The sequence below is a fragment of the Lampetra fluviatilis genome, chromosome 14 (genome assembly GCF_964198595.1).
Source record: "Lampetra fluviatilis chromosome 14, kcLamFluv1.1, whole genome shotgun sequence".
Classification (NCBI taxonomy): domain Eukaryota; kingdom Metazoa; phylum Chordata; class Hyperoartia; order Petromyzontiformes; family Petromyzontidae; genus Lampetra; species Lampetra fluviatilis.
Window position 1 is genome coordinate 4,096,305 of NC_136288.1, and position 26,958 is coordinate 4,123,262.

Here is a 26,958-nt window from a genome sequence, read left to right on the forward strand (position 1 = left end):
TGGGTGGGGAGGTGCTGGTCACCCCGTGGTGCCCTTATAAAACTCAACGTTTAACCTACTCACGCCGGCTTGTGCCCGCCCTCACAGTCGGCCATATTTTCGGAATACACCACGCCGCCGTTGACCCTGGCCATCGACAGAGCAACCCAACGTTCCTACCAGCTCCCTCCGCAGGAATGTGTTTACGAGTAGAGTATTTGTATAATGTGGGTTGCGGGCATACAGTGTCGTACTATTATGAATTATATCATAAGGCATTTAATGTTTTACAAAAAAATGGGTACCTTGTTAAATTCCTTGCGAAATTCGACAGCAGGTTATACGTTTTCCATTGATAATAAAACATTGTTTTATTCACCACAAAAGTATTAATTAGTTTCAGGACTATTTTCGTGTAGGTTCATACTCTTAAACTTAGCCATTTTCTTTATTGAAAAAATGGGAGTGTCTGGAAAAAAGAGTTCCACGATATACGACTTCATTTGCCATATGCGTTTAACAACGACAGCACAAGTGGCGTGCAAAAAGCAAACACACACCGGACATTACAATGATGGGCACCTGCATTTTTTTATTTAGAGTAGCATAAATACAATTAAAATAACATTCAAAGACATACAGTATTTACAATTTATTTAACAAGCGTATCCTTTCACCGAGATACAGGCAAGTACACACACGCGCGCGCCAAGTATGTTTAAGAAACACAAACATAAATGAGAAAACGTGCGGCCCTTGTGATCTGTTTGGGACCCAGCTCAAGTCAGCCGGACGTGCTCACCTTTTCGACACAATCTCCTTTTGAACCTTGCAGACATCGCACGACCGAGGCAAGTGAAGATCTGCCCACAGTAACACAGATAAACACCCGGCGAGGAAAGAGAGCGATGTGATTCTGGGAAAAGGAAATAGTAAAATATATTTTTTAAAATCAGTTCACAACTCAATTGCTGATATCAGTTTGTAAAACCATATAAGTTAGTCAGGGGCTTTTATTATTCTTAAATGAAAACAACATTGGCTCATGAAGGTGCATAACCTTGTGTTTAGAATATTTTCTTTAAAAAAAAAATCAATTCAATTCAGCAGACACGACTTGTGTTGCACGGGCAGGGTGACGATCTGTTTTGGCGTGTGGTGCATTTTTATGTGGAGAGCAGAGCCAGCTTGATGATAAGCGGTTACCTCCAACTATTAAATATTGGCATCGCGGCTGCGTTATCCTAAAGGGAATGTACAAAAGTTATCTGATAAACTGTGAATTGCGCTTAACAATGGTAGAGAGAGAGAGTGGTGAGCACTGATGTCTATTGAAAAGTGGTGGCAAATGCTATGCAAAGCATCTCCCAGGGGACGATAATATTTATAGTAACAGTAAAGTGTTTTTTCATTGACACTGTGTGGACATCAGTGCCATGGGAACATCAATAGTGAGAGGTTAACACAGCATACATGTACAGGAATATTAGTACTGGTATGAGATTATTATTACAAAAAAGAACATATTTCATTACTGTATGCTAAAACTTAGCGAAACTCAAAAACTTTAGGGCATGCGTCAGAATCATTTGCGTACACTCGTGTTTTTCCTGCTGGATGGGCTCAAAGCCAAAGCAACGAGATGGTGGACTGAAAATGCAGTCCACAAAAGGAGAGGGTTTAACAATCATACAAAGGCAACAATACACAAGTGCTTTTTTCACGAATGTCTGAAATATGACCATGAGACCCACCAAGAGCATCTCGTCATCAACATAATATTTAGCCGCAATTAATTTCTGTATAACCAAATTAAAGTTGTTTTTAAAGGTTGACCCATGAAATACATCACTGAATGTGTAGTACAATGCTGGATGCAAATATAGCTTTGTCCTCGAATGTTCTTAATATCATCCCACTTCAGGGTACTCAAAATTATGCATCGGGATACATTACCTTATAAAGAGCTATTTCACTGCTAAATTGTTAATTTAAATGCTTTCAATAAATAAAATTTTAATCGTTTACATCTCTGTGAAAGTCAGCGGTTAAAGGAGCCACCATTAAGTGGTTATATATTAAGTATGAGATGTATATGTTGCAATCAGACATAGTCAAGTAAGCTTAGCAATAAATTCCCTAAATTAAATTGAACTAAATGCCATGGCTCTATAAATGACTGATGGATAATTATTCACACCAACATTGCGAGTTGCAAAACAAGTGATTATGAATTAGCAAGCAAAACATTCAATAAATATTCAGCTCTGTACAATTAAAACAAGCAGATGCCTCACATAGAGTTGTCTCCTTCGTACAGGGCCGATTCAAATTTCTGAGCTTCAAGATCAAGTGTTCTCGACGGCAGTGGCGATTCACCCACGGACAATGGCCACAACGACGACTTAAGAGATGGATTGAAGCGGTGGGTGGCCAGTTGGTTCAGGAGGTGAACGCTAAGTCCATTAAAAGCACCTGAGCCAGCACCAATTAGAACCCGAACTGTCACCCATGAATAAATCCAGGTTTTTATACATGTATTTTTTTATACATACAAAACATCCGGTTGGCAATATTTGCACAATTTATTACAAATCAATAGATGTTTGAAAGATACGAGTGACCAATGAATAACGATCGCAAAATAAGACTTGAAAATGCGCTTGAGCCATCGTTATCCAAATTTCAACATTATGCATCCCGCATCCTTCTCAACTAATAACATCGTACACTTTTACGTTTCATAGTGTACACACAGGAGGCATTCACTGCTTAGAATGCACAACCAATATAAACAGTATTCCTGATATTAGTGGGTTTTAATTTTATTTGGCTTAACGCACGTATGCCGTAAGAACTTTACGCAAAACCCATTATCATAAGCGCTTGGGATAAAAATGGCATAAAATAACCAACAGCCTCTTGACAAGACTCTTAATCTTTGAAGCTGTAGCTCTGTCGAACAAAACTCAATGAGATTCACGAGGGTTTAAAATAAAAAAACGAGGTAATAAAAAGACATACATTAATAGAATGGCAGTGATGTTTTGCACAATCCTCATCATACAGCTTAACCCAAGCCAGCAAAACAGTGAAGTGTGCAACAATGTCAACGTGACCCTCTGACCCTTGGGGCTCACATTGGTTCCATGTTAATGTGGGACAACCTGGAAAGTTGTCTTTAGGGTGAACACTCCAAATGAGCTCCATCAATCCTGCTTGGCTTAAAATCGTGGGCATGAATTTCCCGCTTTGCAAACGAGCTTTACCAGTGCGAGTTTGTTTTATACAATGGTTGTTAGCAATTTGCCCAATGTCAGCACATCCTCGATTATTCCAATTAAGCAAGCGTGACGTGATGGGCGCGTTTAGAGTGCCTCGCACTGACGCCAATGACTTATCTCATCGCGTTACTATGAGAACGCTGGGCGATAACAGGCGAGACAAATTGAAGCTTGTGTCAATAAAAAAACGAAATGGGGATCCAACGCTATGGCATTGTGCACACGTTTACTTTCTCTCTGTCTTCATCTTTACTCGCTCTAGAAATGATTGCTCCACATAATACTGCGTAAGAAATAGGGGTGTAACAATCTCCCCCCTCCCCCGTGAATTGTTACAATTCAGTCATGATTTGAACCAAAAATATTTTTTGGAACGATGCCGTGAATGTTAGTGCCTGCCAGTGACGGTAGAGGTCACATTAACCCATAATATGCAACATATTCCTATGGGGGGGAAAATAAATCCGATTCTTATACACGTGATTCGATGGATGTATCATTAGTTTTAAGACTGGATATTAAGTGATGACTTACTACATCGTTACACTCCAAACACAAATCTCCCTTTCGTTTTAATGTAACTTTCATATATACGTAAATAACCATCTCACTGTAACACTTTCTACTACAATATAAACCTCTCTCCTTGTCTGGAGAACAACTTATCGAAAAGGGAAGCTGAAAAGTGAAGTGGTAAGCGCGCTTGCCACAGAGGCCATTTTCACAAACAAGGTTCGAATCCCACATTCACTTGCTAAGCTGCGCACCAAATTTACCACAGCATGCCACTGGCTGTGTACAGAGGGCATCAGAGAGGATGTGACAGTGGACATCGTGTGCCGTTTTTTTACAGCCAATATCACGAATTTGAAAACGAGTTCCAGTTGAACTACAAATTAGAAGTGATGGTCCAACACTGCTCCAATTACTCAGGATTCACTTGAAAAAAGATAAACGACCCCATTATGTACCTTGTTAAATGAACGATGGTGAATTGTGAATGCAATATACAAAAAAATACTCTGCTTAATTCTGCACGTTCATCAAGTCACACACAATTACTAAAACACACTTTTCTCACCATTACAAGACGACCACTATCCAAACGATCACTTTCAAGCATTTTGCGGTAAAACCCATTAATAACATTGCACGTTCCTGAAAAAATAAAAATGTCTATCTTACACGTTCCTAAGCATTTAATTCCCCTCCCTTAAATTCATCAAATGCCTGTACACTACAAGGTACCATTACATACACCACCATGATCTAATTTGATAAATTGTGGAATGTAGGTTTTAAACCACTGAGACATTGTGAAGATTGTCGCTTTAATAATCCTTTGATTACGCCTTGCCAGGTCTCCTTGAGTCTTACTGGCCTCTCACACATGTACGTTTCATTTAACTCGCCTACGTTAAGAAACTGGGCTTTTTTCCAATCACGCATTCAAACACACTCTGCCAAATAATACACACTAAGCTGAAAAACATTTAATTAGGCCATGAAAAATATCATGGGAGGGAAACAAAACTGCACAGTATTTTTCAAGCATGGCAAAACAAATAAGGTGTGCGTATACTCAACAACCCCATGTCACCAACAGCCTCGTGTAAATACCAACATATAGTATTTTTTTAAGTTGTGTCAAGAGTAAAACAACATCATAAATAGTATGCTGCTTTATCTTTATTTCACTGTCATAATTGTGTTTCGAGATGTTGGGCGTGATGTCAAATATATATAAATAGATGTATGGACTTCTTTCGCACCGTACGTAGCCAACCGTGCTAATCGGAGGCGCGGGCGGAGGGGAAGGACAACACACTAAACACAAAAAGACGTCCTAAAGAAATTACCAAACACGATCAATATAACATTTGGCAGAGGTGGCCAGGTGGCTCAGAGGTTCCAGCGTGGCACCGCTGCGACCTCTCAGATCGAACCGAAGCCACCGCCGGCTATTAAACTGCCCTCTCGAGGGTACTACGCTGATGGTTTCAGCACAGTCGCCAATTGCTGTAAAAAAAAAACGTGATTACATTTGGCACTGCACTTAATTTGGCTCAATTCCAGCTCTAAGAATTAAATAGTGGTTTCACTGTCAAAGCGATTAACATTACCAGCACTGTCCACTTGTGTGTGGGTCAGGGATCACTTGAAGGAATCTCAGTCGTTCTGCAATTTCTGCTTCTGTGGGCTGTTCTCTAACATCGCAGGTTGCACATACTCTGTGAGAGTTGCAAGCGGTTTCTTCACCTCATGACATGACACCGGTTGTACAATGGAGAACAAAAGGGGCAAAACATTACGGCAAATATCGTGCATGTCTTAAGCCTGATGCTGTACGTTTCAATGATTAGTTGACATGTTTACTGTATTCCTCTGCGTGTCCGGTTTCCCCTGGAATATTCTTTTGGTCTCAGTGAGCTCTCATCTGGTATGAATGTTTTAATGTTCTATAAAAAAAGGGTCATTGCCTGAAACATCGTCAATTATATATTTTGTTCATGTTGAGGCAGTGTTAATGATGAAGGGGTTGAGTTTTTTTGGTATAAAGCAAATGTATAAGCATAGTGGCTACGTTAGGTTGAAGTGGATGCTTGTCATACATTGCACAGCTTTCGCAGGATACTAGAGGGGCCGAATGTCTTTCGCCATAGCGTGTGCCTTTTTTTTTACTACAACTGGTGGAACTTCTACTGGGTAGGCAGGAACGTTACCTTGTTTAACGCAGATTGCACAAGTTTACACACACATTGTTCATCTGCTCCCAGGCTGGGTATGGAGATGACACAATCGGACAGGGGCATTTTTTTTGTCTGAAACACACGGCACATTGGAAAATAGTGCTGTGTTTTAAATATATACTTTTCAAACAATGGGCAGAACTAATTTCTACTGTTAGTCCTGAGCCAGTGGTAGATATTCCACATTGCTATGGCGGAGACCAGTTAATCCATAGGACAACCACTGAATACGGAACATGAAATTTGTGTTTTAATCTATAAAGCAAAAAGCGTGGTCAAAAAGTCATGAGAATGATATATTAAGAGTAAGCATACACTCACACTTATTTTAAAAATACAGAACAATTTGTATCAAAGGACACATTCAATTACCTGATTTGTTCAGATGGAACTTTAAAATAAGGCAAATATTCAGCAGGAGCAACTCTTTCAATATCTCATTCTCAAAACGTTGACTTCCCCCAATATTTAATATATAGCACACACACGTGTAAACATAATAAACATGTACTGCACGTGCAATATATATTTACGTGTTTGTACATATACATTTAATTCAGACACACAAACTTATATTGCATATATACAAACGGAAATTGTGTGCACTAAATTATGTGCGTGTATGTGTGTGTATATATAATGTACAGCTCATATGAACACGAAAGACACGCAAGAAATGGCCAAGACCACAGAAATATGTGGATGCACAAATACTGTCGGGAAAAAAATATTGACCTATGACAACAAATGCTTCTTCAGCAGAACTCAAGTAAGAAAGCTCGCGGCTCTGCATCCCATTCACGTGTGATGACAATTCCTGCGAGCGAGAAAGTATTTCTGGCTCGCATCTGTCCAACCAAAGATAGGGGCTTGCGCGAATGCCTGCCTGGCTCCGATGCGAATGATGGGAGTCAATATGCAACAGGTCAACTGCCTCGAGTGGTTTTTCAAGTCGAGCGACAATCGGATCAAGTGTTGTGGTCTGCAGAGTTTTTGTGAACAAAAAATAAATAAAATAGACGATTTTAAAAAAGTGGACAACTGCTCTCAAAGCTCAGCTGTGATATGTGCAGAGCGAGCGTGCAACAGTGACGGGGGGGGGAATGCTGGGAGGAAAAAAAGCCAGCACAAAAGGGCAATTTATTTGTTGCTACTGCCATCGCTCTGCCTTGCAATTGGAAAGGATTTTAAAGGGATTTTATCTTTCAGTAATATTTTACACACATATGTATATTCTTTTTGTTATTGCCACTTTTCCCATTTATTGTAGGGGTGTATCGCAGGCATACAAAATATTTAAATGTGCACGCATGGCCGTAGCTGAAGCTATTATGAGGACAAAAAGCCACATCCCCTTGGGTCTCAACACCCTTGCCACAGCTGCCTATGATGAGAGAGCTGTGGAGCCCCCCCGACATAACCAGACAGCAAGGTGTGCAAGCACGCATGTGGATGCGAGCACGTCTGGTGTGTATGAGTAAATGTGTGTGTGTGTTGATGTGCGTTGAAGCGGTAAAGTGGTCGGTGCACCGTGCTGCTCTCTCGGTAACTAGGGGGGTTTCATTAGCGGTAATTGGTATTTGAACCGGCACAGGTGGGGGAGACTCAGGTGGCCAAGCACACGTGGTGCCGGTACCACGGTCCCTTCGTGTTTTCAATCGTTGTTGGTGCTTGCTAACAGCACTTGCCCTAACGGCCTTCGAGGTGAGAGGAAAAATGCTTGGCCTTTGTGCGTGGATATTAAACTCTTGCACTCTTACTTACAATTTACATGAATGAATTACCGTAGGTTAACTTTAATGTGCAGTAAGGTAATTAAAGGGCAAGCAGTAATCTGAACTTCACATTGCAGTGTTTTACGCATATCAGCATCATTGTCTTAGTATTGGCCTCTAACTCATTGTCAAGCTATTAAGCTGTCACGTATGCAGTTTCTCATGACACCTCGAATGCAATATCTCTAAGTGAATAAACAGACAGGTAAATGAATCTGCACACGCAAACATACATCCAGATACTGTATACTAACACAAATGTGTGTGTATGATAGCTGTTTCTGTACACATGTATATTCGGTGTGTGGGGAGTGGTAGATTAGCGGTTAGCTTGCTGTGCGACGAACCCGGCGACCCGAGTTCGATTCCCGCTCATGGTCCTGGGCCTCCTCCAGGTCGACTCAGCCTTAAATGAGTACCTGTGTAAAAATCACCACTCGGGAGACAAAGGTGGCCGGGCATGGCGTTCGGCCACCCACCCCCTTCGTGTGCCGTGCCGGTCTTCAAAGGTGCTTACTAAGAGCACTTGTTAAGGCTGTACGGGGAATCTTTTCTTTTCCTTTGTATATTCGGTGCAATTGTCTGTGCTGCGTGTTTGCCTGCTGCTCCTCTTCTAAGCTCACTGAAAGTTCACACCCCGAATTATCCGCCAACGTTTGACCTTGGTGGACAAGGCAAGAGAGGCTAGCCATGGCCATGCAACACGCACGAATTTGCTCACTCAACGGACACTCACACCCACAAAACAAACACCCACATCACCACACGAGGGCAGTCGCGCTTGATGTCGCTGCTGGAAAAAAAAAATCTTCTGCCGTTTCTACGGCTTCCGTGATTCCACTCCGCCGAACCACGCCTCTTCCGCACGCCACATCACCACAGTCAAATGTACACTATTCACAGCTCAGCGAAGGGTGGCCCAGGGTCACGGCTTGTGGAATCTGCAAGGGACAGAAAGGAAGGATCCGGTGTGAGAATTTCCGCGATGGGTGTTAAATTGGACATGCGCCGAGCTCATTAGCCGCGATCCCTGGAAATGCATGGCGGTGTGCACCTACATTTTGTTTGCCTGCCCTGGGAGCTGCTGAACCCCAAACACTCAATTGGGAAGCTACCCCCCCTCCACCTCAAGAGTAAATTTAATCCTAATACCTAGGGAATGTGATGCTCTCAATTTTACCACAAGGAGCCTCGGAGTTAATTTGGTTTTGCAATTGCAGTAAATTGGTCTGGCCCAGCTCTGAGGATTAATTTGGCAGATCGACACAAGCAAAAATACAGAAATTGGTATCAAATGTGAGCTGCTAGGTAGAGACCACAGCATTTGTCCATTCTCCTACAACAGCAGTTGCACATCTCGTGTTATGGCCCAAAGGTGGCATGCTAACGCATTGGAGAATATTTAAAAGGTCTATCTTATGTGAAAATTAAATATTCTAAATCAAGTTTGAGCCACCTCTACGGGGAGGTTTTAAGTGTGTTTTATCTCTCCCTGTGTGTCTCTGTGTTGTCTCTCTCTGCTTGTGTGTCGATCTTTGTTTCTCCGTGTCTGTGCCTTGTCTCTCTCTCCAAATTTCACACTTAACTTCTAATTTAGCAATCTTTGGAAGAACGTAATCAACCAGGCTATGCGTTAATTGTAGGTTGACCGACTCTCTGTGTTGCATTGCATTTCCAAATTTTACTAAGTTTGTTTTTATTAAGTGTGTTTTCTCTCTCTCTGTGTGTCTCTGTGTTGTCTCTCTAGTATTTCCTGCAGTTTGGTTTCTCTCTCTCTGTGTCTCTGTGTTATCTCTCTCTGCTTATGTGTCTGTCTATCTGTCTCCGTGTCTGTGTTTTGTCTCTCTCTCAAATTTAGCAATCTTTGGAAGAACGTAATCAACCAGCCGACTCTCTGTGTTGTATTGCATTATATTTCTAAGATTACTAGGTTTATTTTCTGTTTCATTTGTACCTGATGATGATTGCTTGTGTTGTAATCGAAACGTCGTATGCTATTATTTAATTTATTTTTTCTTTCTACGTGACTTTACCGAAACAACCAAAGAGTAATTCTACATTCATTTCATCAACACAGCGGCCCACTCTGCGTATACTCAATGAAATGTAGATGAATGTTGTGTTTTATGTAGCTGTTCGAGCTGGGAATGAAATGCAACTCGTCAAATGTGACATCCGGCTTATTACTTTAGAAAAGAGCACAGAACCGGAAGTGTACGCCTCAGCAGTGTGGTGGATTTCGAGTGGGGTGTTGGATGTGACAAGGTTTGGCGATGACTCTCATCGCCAAACCTTACACGACAAGACCTTTGGTGGCAACTCACCTGGTGAGATGCCTGCTCAGTTCATGAACCTCCATCTCAGAGCTCTTAAACTCATTCAACTCCTTGCGGATTGCAGCCTAACACACGCAACAAAGACAAAGAGACATACAGATTGTAGCGATGTAGGCCAAGGAAAATCCACACACAATGTACACTAAACACACATTGATGCACCGCACACATGCATACACACAAAGACAAAGGAACCCCCATGTAGCCTCCATAAACTGTTGGATGGGTGGCCAACACCTTGCCCGGCCGCCTTTCTCTCCCCAGAAGAACACACACACTGCAGCAGGTACTTATTTAAGGCCGAGTTGATCTAAGGTAGCCCCCGGACCGGTTCAAATATCCGCCACTATTATTGGTCGTGAGCGGGAATCGAACTCGGGTCACTTGGTTCAGAGTGAAGTGCGCTAACCACAGGGTTCAATGGCGAGACACACCAACATCCGCAATGAGCCCCTGAGCTGCCCAGCCATCTCTCCTTGCCACCGACTCACAATCACGACTGACAACAACCGACTCGCAGGCACCGACTGACAACCATTGTCTTCATTGAATTTGGCATCCAGACCAATAACTTTTTTAAACTGTAATCGCTCCCTTCAAATGACCAAATTCAATTTGCTTTCTTAAAATTGCTGCTTCACAGCAAATATTCTCATAATTCGCAAATTCACTTCACGCGGATTTTTTTTGTTATCGCATTGTTCTACAAGTCAGGTCTGGTAGAGTTGAGTTTTGGATAAAATTGGTAACAGTGATGTTGTGTAAGGCAGTTCTCCTACATTCTTTCTAATGGTTTGCAATGTTTACTGATGCTATTTTATTCTGTAAGTATAATTGCTAAATCTTTCCGAGCAAAGAGTATAGGCGTGTACAGTATGGGATTAGGTTTTATTAATGCAAAGTTATCAAGATGTTTTAGCGTTAAGTGACGGTGTAGTTTTGTGCTGGCTACTTGTTGATGACTGGGGATCCAGCCACAGGTGCTTTAAAGTAATAACAATTTAATTTTACATCACGTCATTCATGCTTATTGCATCCCACAACGCTGCACATTACTGATATGTATGGGCCAAATCCTATTCAAAGTGTTCAATGAAATGCATCGATCTGTGACGTGAGCCTTTAAGGTATCCTCATAGTTTGACTTGCATTACACTCCGTATTTAAATCAAACCTCGACAGCAAATTACAACGTCATATTGTTTTTACACCGGCACAGCGCAGGTATACCCCACGATCGCCCCACCACGACGAGGAGTGTGTAAAACCACCAAACATTACGGACATCAAATGAATGGAGAGTTCTTGACAACTTGTACGGCTTACACAGATCACGGACACTGTTCATGGAGGTTATTAAGCCCTTCAATGCTTTGTCAGTAAACCAACATTTAAATGTCTTCTCAACTGTAACAGGAAACCAACGTAATTTATCGGACAGTGACCTGCACTGGGTCTACCCAAAGGCTCTATCTCCCGTGGGAAACCCCCTCTTTGTCCTCGTCGCTACCTTGTCAGCGGCAGTGAGGCGCGTCCAGGGTTTATCAGCTCGCCGATCGTAATCCTGGGCATCCGCCACCTCCACGTAGTCGTTGAAGCGGATAAGGATCTTTTTTTCTCGCAGCTCCTCCACCGTGGGCCTCTCGCTCAGCTGTGGGTCAAGTTGGAGAGGAGTTTAAGCCGGGGGTGGGGAACCCGCGATCTCGTGGCCCATTTACGACCTCACGTCGTATGACCCATGGCCACAGGTACAACCAGCACGCAAACGGTGTCTCTCCCAAGCGCTCCGATGTGTTCTCGGGTTGTGCCACGCGTCGTTCGGCACGATGTCTGACATTTCGCTCCACATTGCTGAATTCTGAAGAAGCTCTCAGCACGTGAAGCAAAAACGTCGGGCATCGTGCCAGAGAACACGGTACAGCCCAGAAACGCAAATGCAGAGCACGTATGGCACAATCGCGAAAATCTATGCACGTGTGATCTTTATCTATCACTGTGTGCATCTTAGGAAATATTTCGTGTATATGTGTGCTTGCCCGCCAAAGGTAAGTTTGTGTTTTCTTCTGCACTCAATAATGTGACAGTGAGCGCACGGGTGTCGTGAGCATCGCACTAGTCAGGTAACTCGGTGATTAGTCCCGGTGATTTCTGCAGGGCATTTTCATAGAAAAAAATCGGCTGCTAAGTGGACCTCGTTTATCAAAATGATGTCACTTTTTATATTTTTCAGTCCAATTCCAAAATTACCAGAAAATGAATTTTGCAAGATAAAAACTGTCACTGGAGGTGAATGATTATTAATTGTTTTAACCATTAGTTTACATGCCAAACGGCTTTCCTGTGTTAAAATAAACGTTAGGCATAAACAGGCTCTTACCTGATTTCAAACGAAGGATGTGTGTATGTAACTATAACATAGTTACGATAACAAGACATTATTACAAGTCAGATTTGTAGTTTGGCCCAAGTCTTGCTTACTGCGGCTATAATTATTCTCAGTGTAAGTAGTTGGCTTTTATTTATAATTGGGTGAGAGCTCGTGAAATTATCAATTATTTATTTCAGGGGAGACTTGAAGTTAATGCAAGTAGGTAACAAAACAAACTACAGGCTATAATTGTGCTTTCTCTGGATGTAAGTTGTACGTATCTTTCGCACCGTACATAGCCAACGGCTAAATAAATGAAAGTCAAGTTGCTGCTACTTGGCTCACGTGGGATGAGTCGCATTACCTTTCTTGACAGGCGTCGCTTAATCTCCTGTTTTTCTTCCTGTTCCTCTTCTTCATTCTTCACTACAAAAACAACAGCATGTGACAAGCAGGTCCCTGTGTGTGATGCTAGTAATTAAACAGGAGGGATTTGCCATCGGCACCGTGTGATATCAAGGCCACAGCTCATTATCGCGCATTTGCAGGACTGTGTCTTTGCACACTGATGGCAGGAATCCATGGCATTGCAAATTAACTGTAATTCATGCACATAAAAAAAAACATCACGCCAATTTACATACCTGCTAAAACCATTCACAGTGTAATTGTGCAATGAAAATTATCGCATGAGACAAAGGGCTCCTGTAGCCACCCAAACATGACATCATGTCAAGTAGCGGGACCCAGATGATACCACTCAAATGCTTTCGGAGTAATTGCAATTAGATTTCCTTACCACACACTAGAGAGCACACCATCATGTCCTATATATCATGGTTTTATGCGTGTGTTTGATCCAATTTAAATTGACTAATTATCATGTATTTTCCCCCCTAAAAATCACTGGTGACCAGGATGAGAGACCGCCAACACTCGAGAACCAAGTTGAACGTCAGCTTGCCGGCTGGATTTAAACTCAGGATCTCAATGCTGCGGGATCATTGCTCTGAAATGGAAAGCAGCCCTGTGCACCAGCGAGCCAGCTATATATTTCACGATTGAGTTATATTGTAATATATTTAATATTTAAATTACATTTTGCATGAAAAAGCTAATCAGAGGCATACAGCCGATTTAAAGGAATGCGCCGTACTTGTAGGCTTGATAGTCCACATGCCATCGTTTGTACGCGTAACAAGCTGCACTTAATGCCACGCAGGAGATATATCTACATTAATTAAATTGGAGCTACTTTCGCGATATTACGCAATGAGTTACGGGTTAAGCAAAAACATTACCCCCACACCCATGTCACGCCCAATCTTCTCCTCCGTTAACATGAATACTATAACCATTCATTAATTAAGTGATTACAGTGTATTCTTACGCTCACGAGAAAGGCATTGATTTGTGTGTGTAAGAATTATTATGTTACAATTGACATGAATTTTTAAGAAAAACTAATATGACAATCTTGACTTAAAGCTTTCGTGACTGCAGGAATTCTTTGGGTCTTTCGGTAAAGTCACCTGATGACGATTGCTTGTGTTGCGATCGAAACGTCGTGATATTTTTATTTTTATTTTCTATCTACGTGGCTTTACCGAAAGACCCAAAGAATATATGACAATGTTATACATGAATGAGACAGAACGAACAAGAAAAATGCATATGAGGCAGTAAAAAGGAGACAATATTTTGTAATCGAGTTGAAACTGTGAATTTTTACAATGAATTAAATTGCGTGCATAGGGGGTGAATCCCTACGTGCCTAATTATCGCGTTCACAAACCCTCAAATTGATTCTCTGCAGCATCTTCTTGGTTCTTTCGGTAAAGTCACGTAGAAGGGAAATAATAAAATAGTGACTAATCCCATATCTGCATTTCCCATAAATATGCTAAATTCCTCTTGAAATGCAAATTAATTTGTCAAGGCGCTCTTCCCCCTCCAACCCAGCTTAAATATACGCTCCAAGCCTGGGGTGTTTCATTCAAACGCTGTCTTCCCGACAGACCTGTTCTTCACCTGAGGATGGCTGCTTGCGTTGTGGCCGAAACGTCGTGAGAATTATTTTATTATGTTTTATTATTATTATTAGTTTATTATTTCCCTTCTACGTGACTTTACCGAAAGAACCAAGAAGATGAATCCCTGTAGTCACGAAAGCTTTAAATCGAAATCTCTGCAGCATATTTCAGATTTTCTCTTTAAACTCTAAACCATCGATTCCCAACCTTTGGTGGTTCGCGGACCCCTTGTGGTCCGCGAGGCTACTATAATGGGAGGGGGGGGGGGGTGTCCGTGGAAAATAAAAATAAAAACATCCTCACCAAGGAAATGTCGTTTCAAATGACTCGTGGCATGTGGTGGTCCACGAAAAGTTTGGTCGTTGGAAAGGTTGAAGGAGGTCAGTCATCTATATCCGTAATTCTTTTATTTATTTATCTGACATTTCCACGGCCAGTGCAAGGGCCTCCACTTGAGGGAGCTCGAGGGTGCCCTTTGAGAGGCTATTTGGCCTACTCTTCCACACTAACCGTACGTCTTTCAAGAGGTAAGATTACCCACTTTCCACCGCACACGACCTGTGGATCTCCTGTTGTGTACGAACCTATTTATACTGCTGGGCGAACAGAGATGGGAGCATTTAAGAAACTTGCAATTTCAAATACCCTTTAGCAATGTAAAATGCCATTTGCCGACTGGTTTTGCCAGCGGTATTCCGTTAAGTTAGTTTCTTTTAAATTCAAAGGAGCTTAACGTTCTATCACTCTCTATAGCGGTGCATTAAATGGGATTTACTGTATCTCCAAATAACATTTCTGAATTCCGCACGGGTGCCGTTATTTTGGGGCAGCTCTCAAAATCCCAGGACACACGTCAAAAGAAACATTGGGACGAGCCAAACGCCGTATCGCTGCGACCAAATTCTCCGCATTTGGTGTGCACTGCGATAGCTGTTTGTTGAGCATTAATTGTTAGCAATGAAAAATACATAAAGTAAATAGCAATACACTGAATAATTAGCACATTTTAATTACTAGACCTCAATGCATCTCAAATGAGCTGATGGACTACAAAGCATAGCTTTTTTTTTATTTTGTGTAGGGATGAATGGTCAGACTATTGTTTTACCATAATATCGCATAAAAACTTATTGAGTTTATTAAAGTTATTACTTTTTGCATTGACGAGTGCCACCCATTTTCTAGTTCCAGAGGTAAATGGCACTGGACAATTACATCTGCCAGCCCAGCAGCATTGGTTTACCAAGCATGACTCTCTGCTGATGAGACCCTGAAGGTCAAAACAGGTCCAAGTTTTTTGTGTTCAAACGAGTGGTGCTGGCTAATCTTGGTCTGGAAATCTCAAGGGCTGATGGATGTAAAAATATACATTCTATTTTTAAGTGGGTGGACCAAAACATGTATTTGTTTCAAAATACATTTTAAATCATCCAGTTTATGTTGAGTACCACACCAAATCGTAAATCTTGGCGCAGTTTTAAGGTTGTTCATTTTCATGTTAACCCTAAACTGAGCAGGACAAAGCAAACTACAAAACGGTTGAAAATTAAACAGGTGTTCATTTCAACATGACCTGCTGAATCCCCCACCAAAATTCTGCAACAAAGCACTAATTCTAACACTAGGTGTTACCCTTTCTGGCAATAAAACAGCTGTTTTAAGATGTTAAAACACTAAACAGAATCCTCTTTCAATGACTCCTGTCTGCATTAACCACACGTACTTGTGGTGAACATGCAAACAAAAAACATACTCTGATAATACATGCATTGTCTTTGAAACTGATTGGTCCACACCAGAGACAGCTTTCTTTTGAGCCTAGCCTCAAAGTGTAAGACCAAAAATGCCAAAAGGTGAACAGCACAATGAGGACATTTATAGCTCGGGGTGAGCAGTTACAATATGGGACCTTTCTTACCAGTATCAAAATGTAACAATAGGTTTTTACCCTTTCTGTCACTAAAAACAGGTGTTAAGATGTTAAAACACCCAACATAATCCTTTGAAAAAGAAGGAATGAGTAAAACCTATTGTTATATTTTGATACTGGCAAGAACGGTCCCATATTAAAGTACAAATTATTCATCCACCACACTGGAGATGTGCATGGTAGATCGCTGGTGATCGGTGAAGACGTCAGAGATGTGCGTTGAGCCACAGACGCCCCCCAACCCCCCTTGCGCTACTTACGCCGGAGAATATTTCTCTGTTCCAGCTCCTCGGCCGTGGGTCTTTGGCTCAGCCGCCTACACAAGACGCGCGGACACAAGTCACTCATGTCATTTCATCAATACACGTTATTATATGAGGGGGGGGGGGGAACACAACAGTCAAATTGTGGATTTGACAAGCCACCTCCTTTCGAGGTAGCTGTTGTCCAAATCTTAAGGGAAGGTCCACTTCCTCAGTGACCTAATCTGACATTAAACCCCAGCATCTCTTGTGTTGACACGAGTAAGAGACACACGAGAAGTTGATTTTACATCTGCAGAAGGAGCTGCCCTAACCCGTATTTCAGCTGTTCACATCCTGCATGCTGCTATAAAATAAACTCTATACAGTATATTGCATACGTAGGCTGAACTATTATACAGCGGGACCTGACTTTATAACGTTTTGTTTTCATCAAACAAGTAGGAACACCTAAAACCCATTTAAACTGTACCTATAGCATTTGGTGATCTCCTGCATTCGGAGCAGTGCAAAAGTACAATTCACAAAAATGCAACACATTTTTCAAATGACCCTACCATTCATTTTTTTAAAACATAAAATAGATCACATTTCTAGCAATGGCCCTTCTCCATTGTGCATATATTCTACACAGCATCTATACGCAACACAGAAGGGCCGTTGCCTGTTAGCAATAATTTTCCTTTTACGACGGTGTTATTGACGTTATGCATTGAATTTTTTTTTCATTTATAACTTGGACACTTCATAGACAAAAATATTCTACATTCTAAATTCCTCTGCACGCACAGGCGGGCGGCGGGGCAGGGAGTGTTACCTCACATCACCTCCGGTGTTCACACACGGATTGAGCGTCGATGTTGCCTAAGTAGATGCTTACACGTACACCTTTATGAAATATTATATTTTACGCAAACTAACAGGCTACCTGTACACAGGATGTCGGGAAGAGATACAATGGGAGGATCTTCCAAAGTGGGTGGAGCAATGTGAATGAAGAAGGAAGGAGATGTACTGTTCTTGCAACATGGTAGCTGAACGCAGCACGGGTGAGTGTAAAACAGTAAATCTGGTAGAATGAGCCCTTGACACTGGAGGAGCTAACCAAGGCGTGAAGTTCATGGGAACAATGACCGTGGGAGTTGTGATAAATTAACTGGCCGGTGGTGGCTGTGCATGGCTGCAACCCAGCAACTGTAGAGGCAGCGAAGTTTGGTGGATACCACAAAGGTTGATGAACTCCTTCCCCACGGGTGTCCGAGGAGGTGCTAAACCGTAGCTTACCAGAATGCAGTCCAGCAAAGTGTGGACTAATATCACCTGTTCCATTTGTATGGGATAGAGTGTAACCCCCTCGCACACGTGGGTTTCACCCGGGTGCTCGGGATTTCTCCGACATGCAAACACTCATTAATTATCCCATAACATCTGCATGTATAAACGACCGCAGGGATTTGGTAATTATTGCTGCCTTTCCCTGGCTGCCCTTTCCCACTTGTCCGGCTCCCCACGCCTCCGTGTCATTCTCTCTCTTTGAGAGCGAGCGAGTACTGTGCACGTTACAAGTTGACATAACAAAGTGACGAGGGAAGAGACTGAATGAGGGGGCGAGAGTGACTGGAGGAACCCTCCACAGGCAGCAGCAGCAGCAAGTCAGGTCACCTTGGTCTCCCTGGCACGAATGCCGACACCACACCACCTGCTGCCGCACGTTAAGGCCCCCCGTTGACATTGAGGAAGTCCAAACCACGCTCAGATACCAACTACCACCGCAGACTTCGGGGCGCTGGAATTCAGCCCAAGCGGCTGGGCCCAAAGCGCTGGTGGAGTGCTCGCTTGACCACCTTAACGACAAGGCTTTTTTTTGTATAGGGAGCTTGATTAAATGACTCATTAACTCCAATCGCCTGACAGCACATATCACGTCAGCCAAACCGAATATCCTGCTGTAGTCTAGCCAAGGGACCCCCCCCCCTCTCCCCAGGTGCAGCTGTCCCTGTTTAGCATAAGCTGTATATAGCACCCGCCTGCAAAGGGGCATTAGTGTGCCAGTTGGGGAAATTTTTTCTTCGTATTTTTTTTCACAATCAGGTAATAGCAAGTAATGTATCAAATTAGGAAAAATTTGGACCATGACCCCGACCTATTAGTTTTTTGTTTGTTAATAACGACACGACATCTTTAACGTCCACTGTGCAGAAAATGGCAGTTGTTGGGATTGAACCGCGAATCCAAGGGCCAAGCGCGCTAACACTTGGCCATGTCACCATCTTGATTATTTGGCACCGCTATAAACAAAGATCCCCCATATAGACTTTTTTCGGGCAATTGCAATTAGCAAGTATTGATGAAGGTCAACATGGTACAAGAGGGAATGGGTGCCAGCTCCACACGTGGCCGCCTTTATCTCCCCATTGATCATGTATGCCCACCGCACCAGTTACTCATTTAAGGCTGAATCGACCTAGGGGAGGACCAGGACCGGTTCGCATATTTGTCACCAACGTTGGTCTTGCGCGGGAATCGAACGCGCGTTGCCGGGATCATAGCGCGGAGCGCTAACCACCGCGCTACTTCTCCGCACACGTACGGGCACACACACAAGCGCACACGCCTACCTGATGAGTTTTGTGCCGATCTGTTGGCGCATCTCAAGGCGCTGCTCGTCTGTCTGCCGAGGCAGGATGTTCTTTTCCTGCAGCTCCTCCTTGGAGGGCCGGTTGCTCAGCTTGATCGCCAGCGAGTCCTTCCGCATAACCTTAGCAGCCAGGGAACCTTGCTCAACGCAGGAGATGGGGGGCAGGCGACACGTTGGAGGGACAAACGTTTGCTTTACAGCTGAAACTTCAGTGCATCACATGATGAATGTAGATATAGGGCAATGATTGAAGGCATGCCGGGATCAAATGGTGAAATGAAGAAGCGAGCAAGAGCAGCCTGAAGTGCTTCTGGAAAATGTACATTTTATCAGTAGGCCTTTCCGACCAATATTACGATTCTTTTTGAAAATGTAATTTGACAAGGAAAATTAACACACCAATGTGCTTGAATAAGAAATGTATCAAGCCAGTGCATGCCGCCAGCTATGATATATGGATCAAAACATGGGACACTGACGTATGAAATTAAAGAAAATCTGAAAAACGCCCGTGCAAAGGACACAGAGGAATGTGTTCGGAATTACCCCGACAGAAAGAGGAGGACTCGAATCCAGAGCAAAAGCAAACGAGAGACATTGAGACTGCTACGTGAATTCAGGCAGTCCACATCGCTCCAAGGGAAAACGCTTGACGGACGAGATTTGGTGATCGATATGAGAGAGTGACAAGAGAGGATTGGCCACTGCGGGGATGGAACGGCGGTGGGATTAAACCAATGTGGCGTCGCACCGCTGTTGAGGAGTGGTGATAACACGAAAGAGGCCTCCATCCTAGCGGTGAGTGGTGGACAGTTCGATTTAAAGCTTTCGTGACTGCAGGGATTCATCTTTTTGGTTCTTTCGGTAAAGTCACGTAGAAGGGAAGTAATAAAATAATAAAAATAAAACATAATAAAATAATTCTCACGACCTTTCGGCCACAACGCAAGCAGCCGTCCTCAGGTGAAGACCAGGTCTGTTGGGGAGACAGCGTCTCTCTCTATGGTTGGGAACAATGAAACACCCTTTTTAAAACGAGAGACAGACCTGGTCTTCACCTGAGGACGGCTTCTTGCATTGTGGCCGAAACGTCGTGAGAATTATTTTATTATGTTTTATTTTTATTATTTTATTACTTCCCTTCTACGTGACTTTACCGAAAGAACCAAGAAGATGAGTGGTGGACATTTCGTGGCTAAATGGTGAAGACGATGATCGCGAGAGATATTTAGAGCACGTGGCATTGTGAAACTATGACAAAGCCGACTAAAACCCATCAGAGGGAGTGGATATTTATTGCAGCAGCCTTATTCTCGATCGTCGCTAAAAGGGTCAATATTAGAAAGGTAGGTGAAGAGCATGAGGAATTCCCTTGCATCAAACAGAAAAGGAAAACCAATCTGCTGGTGTGGCCTCACTACGTCTCCACATGTTAATGATTCAAGGCTATCTCTCTCTCTCTATGGTTGGGAACAATGAAACACCCTTTTTAAAACGAGAGACTTTTGATCACATCGGGCTTTTTAAGTGGTTATAAATTAAGGTAGCCAAGCTATCTGTCTTAACAGCAACAGCTCAGAGGCACGTGACAATGTATCAATTCATCTATTCAATTATTTTTTTAGGGTACCGATATATGCGTTCAATCATGCACGTGCAAATTGATGATTTTAAATTTGCATAACTTGCACGCAATGGGCTCACGTGAACCCTGCAGCCACTGAAGGCACTGCATTCACTACGATGGCAAACACATTGACCCTTGATTAGAATCGCGAATCTAGACACGTGACAATTGATCAAACCTTGACATTCCCATTGGCTTTTGTAGCTCGCTAAAAGTAAGAATAAGCCTTTCCCCTGTCGTGATGAACATGTTCGTTGACAAAGTGTTTATTATTTGAGCCAACAATGACTCTGAGTGGACGAAAATCATCGAGCGTAATGAAGACCACGACTACTCTCCACTAAAGACCAATGCATGGTCTCTGACTACGACCAGACGAAACTTACTCGTCTGAACGAAGATGCAGACAAACATAATTTAATCATGTTGACAGAGTCTGCAGTGTACCGGAATATATTACTGAATGCTGAATACATTAAATCCACAGAGAAACACCCATATGTATGTATGTTGAATTGCTTTTGCACTATACGCAGCCAACCATGCTATTCGGAGCTCTGCTGGTTGTTGTCGACGAGACTAAGACGATAACTAAAGTAAGTAATTCTGACCCGAGTGAACGCTGCTGCCCTGTCGGGGTCTCCACTCACTCTTGACGCGGAGCCGCGTGCCGCCCGGCCCGTCGCCCTCTTCACTGTCCGAGTCCGACTCGGAGTAGGCGTTCTCCTTGTCGCTGTCCTCATCGCAGCCCCCACCCGCGTCGTCGTCATCGTCGTCGTCGTCGTCGCATCCTCCTCCGGCCGCCGCCGCTGCAGCTGCTGCCATCGCCGCTGCCGCAGCCACCGCAGCGCCACGATGGGCTCTGACGCGGAGCTGCACCGTGGGGACCTCGCTCACCTCCACCCTCGGGACCGCGGCTGGCGCCGACTCTGAGCTGTGGAAGCTGAGATGGGGCGACCGGTGGGGGACAGGGGACATGGAAACGTAGAGGACGGAACGCAGTGCAGGGTTCGATAATTTATGGAACAGCTGTCAATCATAAACGTCAATTGGCAGCAGGCTCAGTGTCAATAAACAACAGTTGTCAATACATTGCAAAGTAAAACAGGTGTCGATCAGCGGTAGCAAAACCAAATGTAAATGCACAACATGTGCTACCGATTTCCTATAAGGGCTCTAATAAATGCCAATGGAAAACATGAGTCAGGGTCAATGCACAATCGGCATCAATCAGTGCCAATTAACAGCAGGTATCAAGACAACTACTGTTTTTATTGGTTTTATTTAATTAAGTGACAGCCAACCAATATTCAATCTATTTTTCATATGGTAGAGCTGGTAAGATATAGCTGCATTGAAAGAGTCGCATTACAATAATGCTCTCATTTATCCCCCAAAAAAGCTCAGTCTTCAGTCGTGTTCAGGGCAGTCTTACATTGGGGTGTATGGTTCATTCCGAATGGTGGAGGCTTGCTGTCAGAACAATGGGAGAGACCCAAATGTTGTGGTGTCTGATTATGGTTCATTCCGAATGGTGGAGGCTTGCTGTCAGAACAATGGGAGAGACCCAAATGTTGTGGTGTCTGATAGATGCACCACCTGGTGCTCCCCACTATGCCAACTCCAAGTGCTTTAGCCACCCCAATATCTGATGATTGTTGTGGGCCATTTACACACATACGCACCACTCTAGGCGGTGAGCGGCCATTGCCAGTGTCCGATTGAGCTCCTCGATGACGCTGCTCGGCGTCTTCAGGGGATGCCCCATGGAATGCTGGGAGGGCACAAACCCCACCGGTGCATGCTGGGAGTGGAGGGAGGACAGGTGCGGTGAAGGCGATGACATCGCCGGCCCGTGGTGCCCCGTGGAATTCTGGAAGGGCGCGCTGGAAGATGTGGTGGTCGCGGCCTGCGGTGTCGATTGTGCCGCCCCGTGGCTGTGCGGCGATGCTGCCGTTGAGCTGGTGGAGGCCAGGGAGGCAGGGGCAGAAATCTGGTGCGCCAGGCCGTGCCGGGCCGCGCTGTGGCGAGCTGACAGCGTCGACTCCACGGCAGCAGCCGCCGCGCTGATGGCAGAAACCTTCTTGGGGGGCACCGTCGGAGAAGAACGACCGCCCTGGCCGACCGAGTCCCCTGCAGATGAACGGAGGCATGCGGCACCATCAGCACAACCACCGCCCATACTGATAACAGCGCTGCGTTTACAGTGACCATGCTAGCGGCAATATGGATAGAAAGGCAAAAAGCATTTCGGCAGTTTCCTGCTCACTCCCCTCCTTACAGAAGGGCCTTAGACTAGGGCGAGCTCTAGAGAGCCCTACAGACAACAAGATCACTATCAACGCCGCCGCTTCAACATACATACATAGCTGCCGAGTTCTCGTGACATCCAGCGCAATCGCGTGATCTAAATGATGCCACACATCGGTGATAATGCCGGTCGCGGTTGCAACGCCGAAACGAATCCGTGCCCCTCCTGCGCGCCTACCGGTAATGTGAGCGCACGGGCGAGCGAGCGGTTTCGGCGGTAGGGCCGGCGGTTGTTTCGAAGACGACGGCAGCGGCGTCTCGCTCCCCGCCGACTCGCGGCTGCCCTGCGCCACTGGGGGCCCCTTCTTAGGCGGCATAGACGGCGGCGTGCGGGGCGGCGCGGTGGTGGAGCTCGCTGGGGCTGGTGAAGGCCCGGGCTCCGCTGGGGAAGGAGTGTGCAAACATCGACGGCTCTCTCGTTTGATTTTCTCTGCAGATGTGTGCGTTCGTTCGGAATGTGTCCAGAGGTGGCAACGAAAGGGATGGGATGCGACAGTCGAAGGCTAGCAGGTTGTTTCCCTGGTGCAATGATTTTGGAGCTGTTGTGCTTCACAAATACAACGCAGGAAATTACACTTTCTCATGTAGACCGTTCTACAAAAAGTTGTTAATTTACACCTACGGGATGGTGGTCTGAGTCAAGCCCTGGACAGGATATGAAGTACGACCTTTAGATAGGTAGCAAGGATTTACAGAGAATAGTAATTATTATGGTGAAAATATATAAAGTAAAAACAATTGTATTTGATTTAATCATGATGCATACAATAAAAATCCGTTATCTGTCATCCTTTCATCCACAAATATGTAATCATATACCTTGAGGATTTGCAGGTGATAAAATGCATGTAATATGACAGGTGGTGCAGCGGTTAGCACACTCAGGTTTAATCGCTTAGCAACACGAGTTTTGATTGCTGTCCAAGAATAGCATCAGTGGCAAGGGATAACTAAGCTGATCCTGAGTATGCCTTCACCAACCCTCACTGACTAGCATGGAGAAACATTGTCAAATACTCAAGCCACGTGGTATGGAGAGACTCTCATCCAGAAGTGGAGCGAAACAAACGACTGTGCATGTGCTATATCGCAGGAAATGTTTTTATACTTGTGAATCCAGGTGCATCACCGGTGCTCTGCAGCATACATTTTAAATGTAAACATAATCGGTGTTTGGCGCTCTAATACGATTAAATCGGACAGCTGACAAAATCACGGATCAGCTATCGTCCACATACAATATGTGCATGCACTCAATTGGGCTGAATCGCAGAATAATCGAGACTTAATCACGTCGTCGATTCACTGCCCAGCGATCTGTGGATCGAGCAATCCCATTGGTTAGCGCTGCGTCATGTGAACCCGCCTGCCTACTTTTTTGTGCGATTGACGAATATCTGCACGCTCGGTGGTTTTGTCGCAGTCCTCGCTCTTACCGGTCTCCTCAGGGAGCGCCGGCTGTGGCTCGGGGCAACCATCAGGCTCCGTGGCCGACCCAGTCGCCGTCTCGGTCTCCTCCAGCTCGGCGACGCCCGACAGCAGCGGCTGCTCGCCCACCGTGTGGCCGTTCTCCGCCGTGTGGCCGCCCTCGTCGCCCTCCTTAGGCCCGACCTCTCCATCTGCGCAAGCGCCGTGCCGTCGAGTGTTGCCAACCATCACCCACGATAGCTCCGCAGCCTCGGCGTCAAGAGCGGCCGCGAGAGAGCCGCGCGGCAACTTTGACGAGCAATGTGTTTGGTTTATAATGCAAATATATAATCTCATATTTATTTAGAGCGTTCAAAAAATGGTGACAGAATAAAATTATTTAGATGGCAGGGGGGGCGTGCATGGATTGAGAAATGAATGACCACAATAGATGGCACTTAGGGGATCACGAATGGGTAAGGGGGGGACGGGAAGGAGTGGAGGGGCGAGGGGTGGGAAGAGGAAGAGAATGGACAATGGAGAAGAGGTGAGGCTTTACGAGAGGACATTCTTCATTGCACCATGTGAGCCTTCATTGGATGGGTTTCAATGAACATAAATTATGCGCAGTCCGGGTAGTTCCACAAAGTGGCAGAGCCAGAAAGTGAAATACTGCACCTAACGCCATGCACATCGTAAAACTGGCGTACAATTGATAAAAATTTAGAAACAAGAATGTTGGTTGGCAGATAGGTAGGCGCATCCAAGGTTGGCATGCATGCAGGAAAACAAGCAAGCAAGTTTGATAGCCAAGTGTTTAGGTAGATAGGTAAACAAGTACACAAAAGCAAAAGTTATGGTTATGCGATGATCGAATTGTTGTCCCCCGTGTGAGCTCACTCTGCAGCGAGAGTGTTATCCACCACTCCTGACCTTTTTCTGGAGCCTCCTTCAGCAGGCCGCGCTGGATGAGCTGCTCTCTGCTCTGTCGCTCCGAGAACTTTCTCTCCAGCGCTGCAAACGTCAAACAATGTGTCATGTGAGTGGGAGAGAGGAAAAGTGCACAGGTTCAATGCTTGAGATAATGAAAAAAATTATTTGGGTGTCGTTTTTTTTACGAGTGACCAACTTCTGTCGTTTTGGAGGCTTTTTTGAACTTTGGCTTTTTTTTTTTTAAATCATTCCAATGTTTCTGATGCTCGAGTGTGTTCACATGAAGGTCTCTTCGTTCTTATATCACATTTATGGAGGAAAGAAATTGGCCAAACCTTACCAAGGAAAGCTTTACTTGGGCAAGCACTTGATGAAAATGTGTGTGGTGTAAGAAACCACAATCTCCACACGTTCAAGCTCAAAAACCATAACCGTGGAGTGGCTTGATGTGAAAAAGTAACAGAAGATGTAAGTGTGCAACCAGCTTTTGCTTTTAAAAATGGTGATGAGACTGGAACTATGAGACCTGTTGGCAAAGGTGTAACCCTGAAATTTCTTGTTCACACCTTTGCTTTCACTAGAAGAGGAAGCTCTAGAGGGCCTTATCTCGAGGATATCTTACCCTACTCTCCAACAATGGCCACATGTCTTGGAAGAGGTGAGAGCACCCACACTTTACCCCACCACACGCGACTTAACAACCGACTTGACTGCGGTGCACCCATTTACATTGCTGGGTGCTCCATTGTCTTGAATGCCGCGCCAGGAGATGCAACCAGCGACCCATATGTGCAACGATGCATCCATTCCCTGGATGAAAACCCTTCTCACAATCACGATACATGCATCGGAGCGCGTGTCTAAATCGACTGTATTCACCTGTTATTATTCTATGTGGGTGGAGTTGTGGTTCACAACCCAGTGATTATTGAATTCCTCGCCAACGCTAGCACCAGTGGCGAGTGATATTTGAACCGGTCCGAGGCACCCTCGCTTCTCCAATCTGCACTGATGAGCGTGTTGAAATATGGTCAAGCAACCTCCGTCACTTTAGCATGTAGTCGGCTTTCGTGAGCAATATTATCCATAACAGGTTTTTTTGGGGGTAGATCACGTGAATATAAATGTGTCGTTGAACCCGCCACCACCCGACACAGCCAATTAGTAAGGTTTGTCACATAAACAGAACATGCCAATTAGTTACTAGTCCATTAAGCAATCACAATAATTGATCAAATTGCCAGGGCGAATGTTCACCACTACTTGTCAAGAACCGAGACTATGTCTCTACATGCCCGGAAAGGAGAACCCAGATGTAACGAGTC

General features: G+C 44.3%; 1 protein-coding gene across 3 annotated transcripts in view; it reads right to left on the bottom strand.

The window, feature by feature from the left end:
- Window positions 1-557: 557 nt before the first annotated feature.
- The window catches only part of LOC144935825 (phosphatase and actin regulator 1-like), a 102,710-nt gene continuing 76,309 nt past the window's right edge, over window positions 558-26,958 (bottom strand). For all 3 annotated transcript variants that reach the window (XM_078862613.1, XM_078862615.1, XM_078862614.1), the window contains 11 exons: window positions 25,634-25,714; window positions 24,730-24,912; window positions 23,472-23,675; window positions 22,669-23,116; window positions 21,634-21,926; window positions 19,337-19,493; window positions 16,716-16,771; window positions 12,857-12,918; window positions 11,635-11,775; window positions 10,113-10,189; window positions 558-8,729 (listed from right to left, as the gene is read on the bottom strand). In XM_078862613.1, coding sequence (XP_078718739.1) covers window positions 8,714-8,729; window positions 10,113-10,189; window positions 11,635-11,775; window positions 12,857-12,918; window positions 16,716-16,771; window positions 19,337-19,493; window positions 21,634-21,926; window positions 22,669-23,116; window positions 23,472-23,675; window positions 24,730-24,912; window positions 25,634-25,714 — 1,718 coding nt within the window. In that variant the 3' untranslated portion in view covers window positions 558-8,713. The remainder of the gene's footprint in view (window positions 8,730-10,112; window positions 10,190-11,634; window positions 11,776-12,856; window positions 12,919-16,715; window positions 16,772-19,336; window positions 19,494-21,633; window positions 21,927-22,668; window positions 23,117-23,471; window positions 23,676-24,729; window positions 24,913-25,633; window positions 25,715-26,958) is intronic.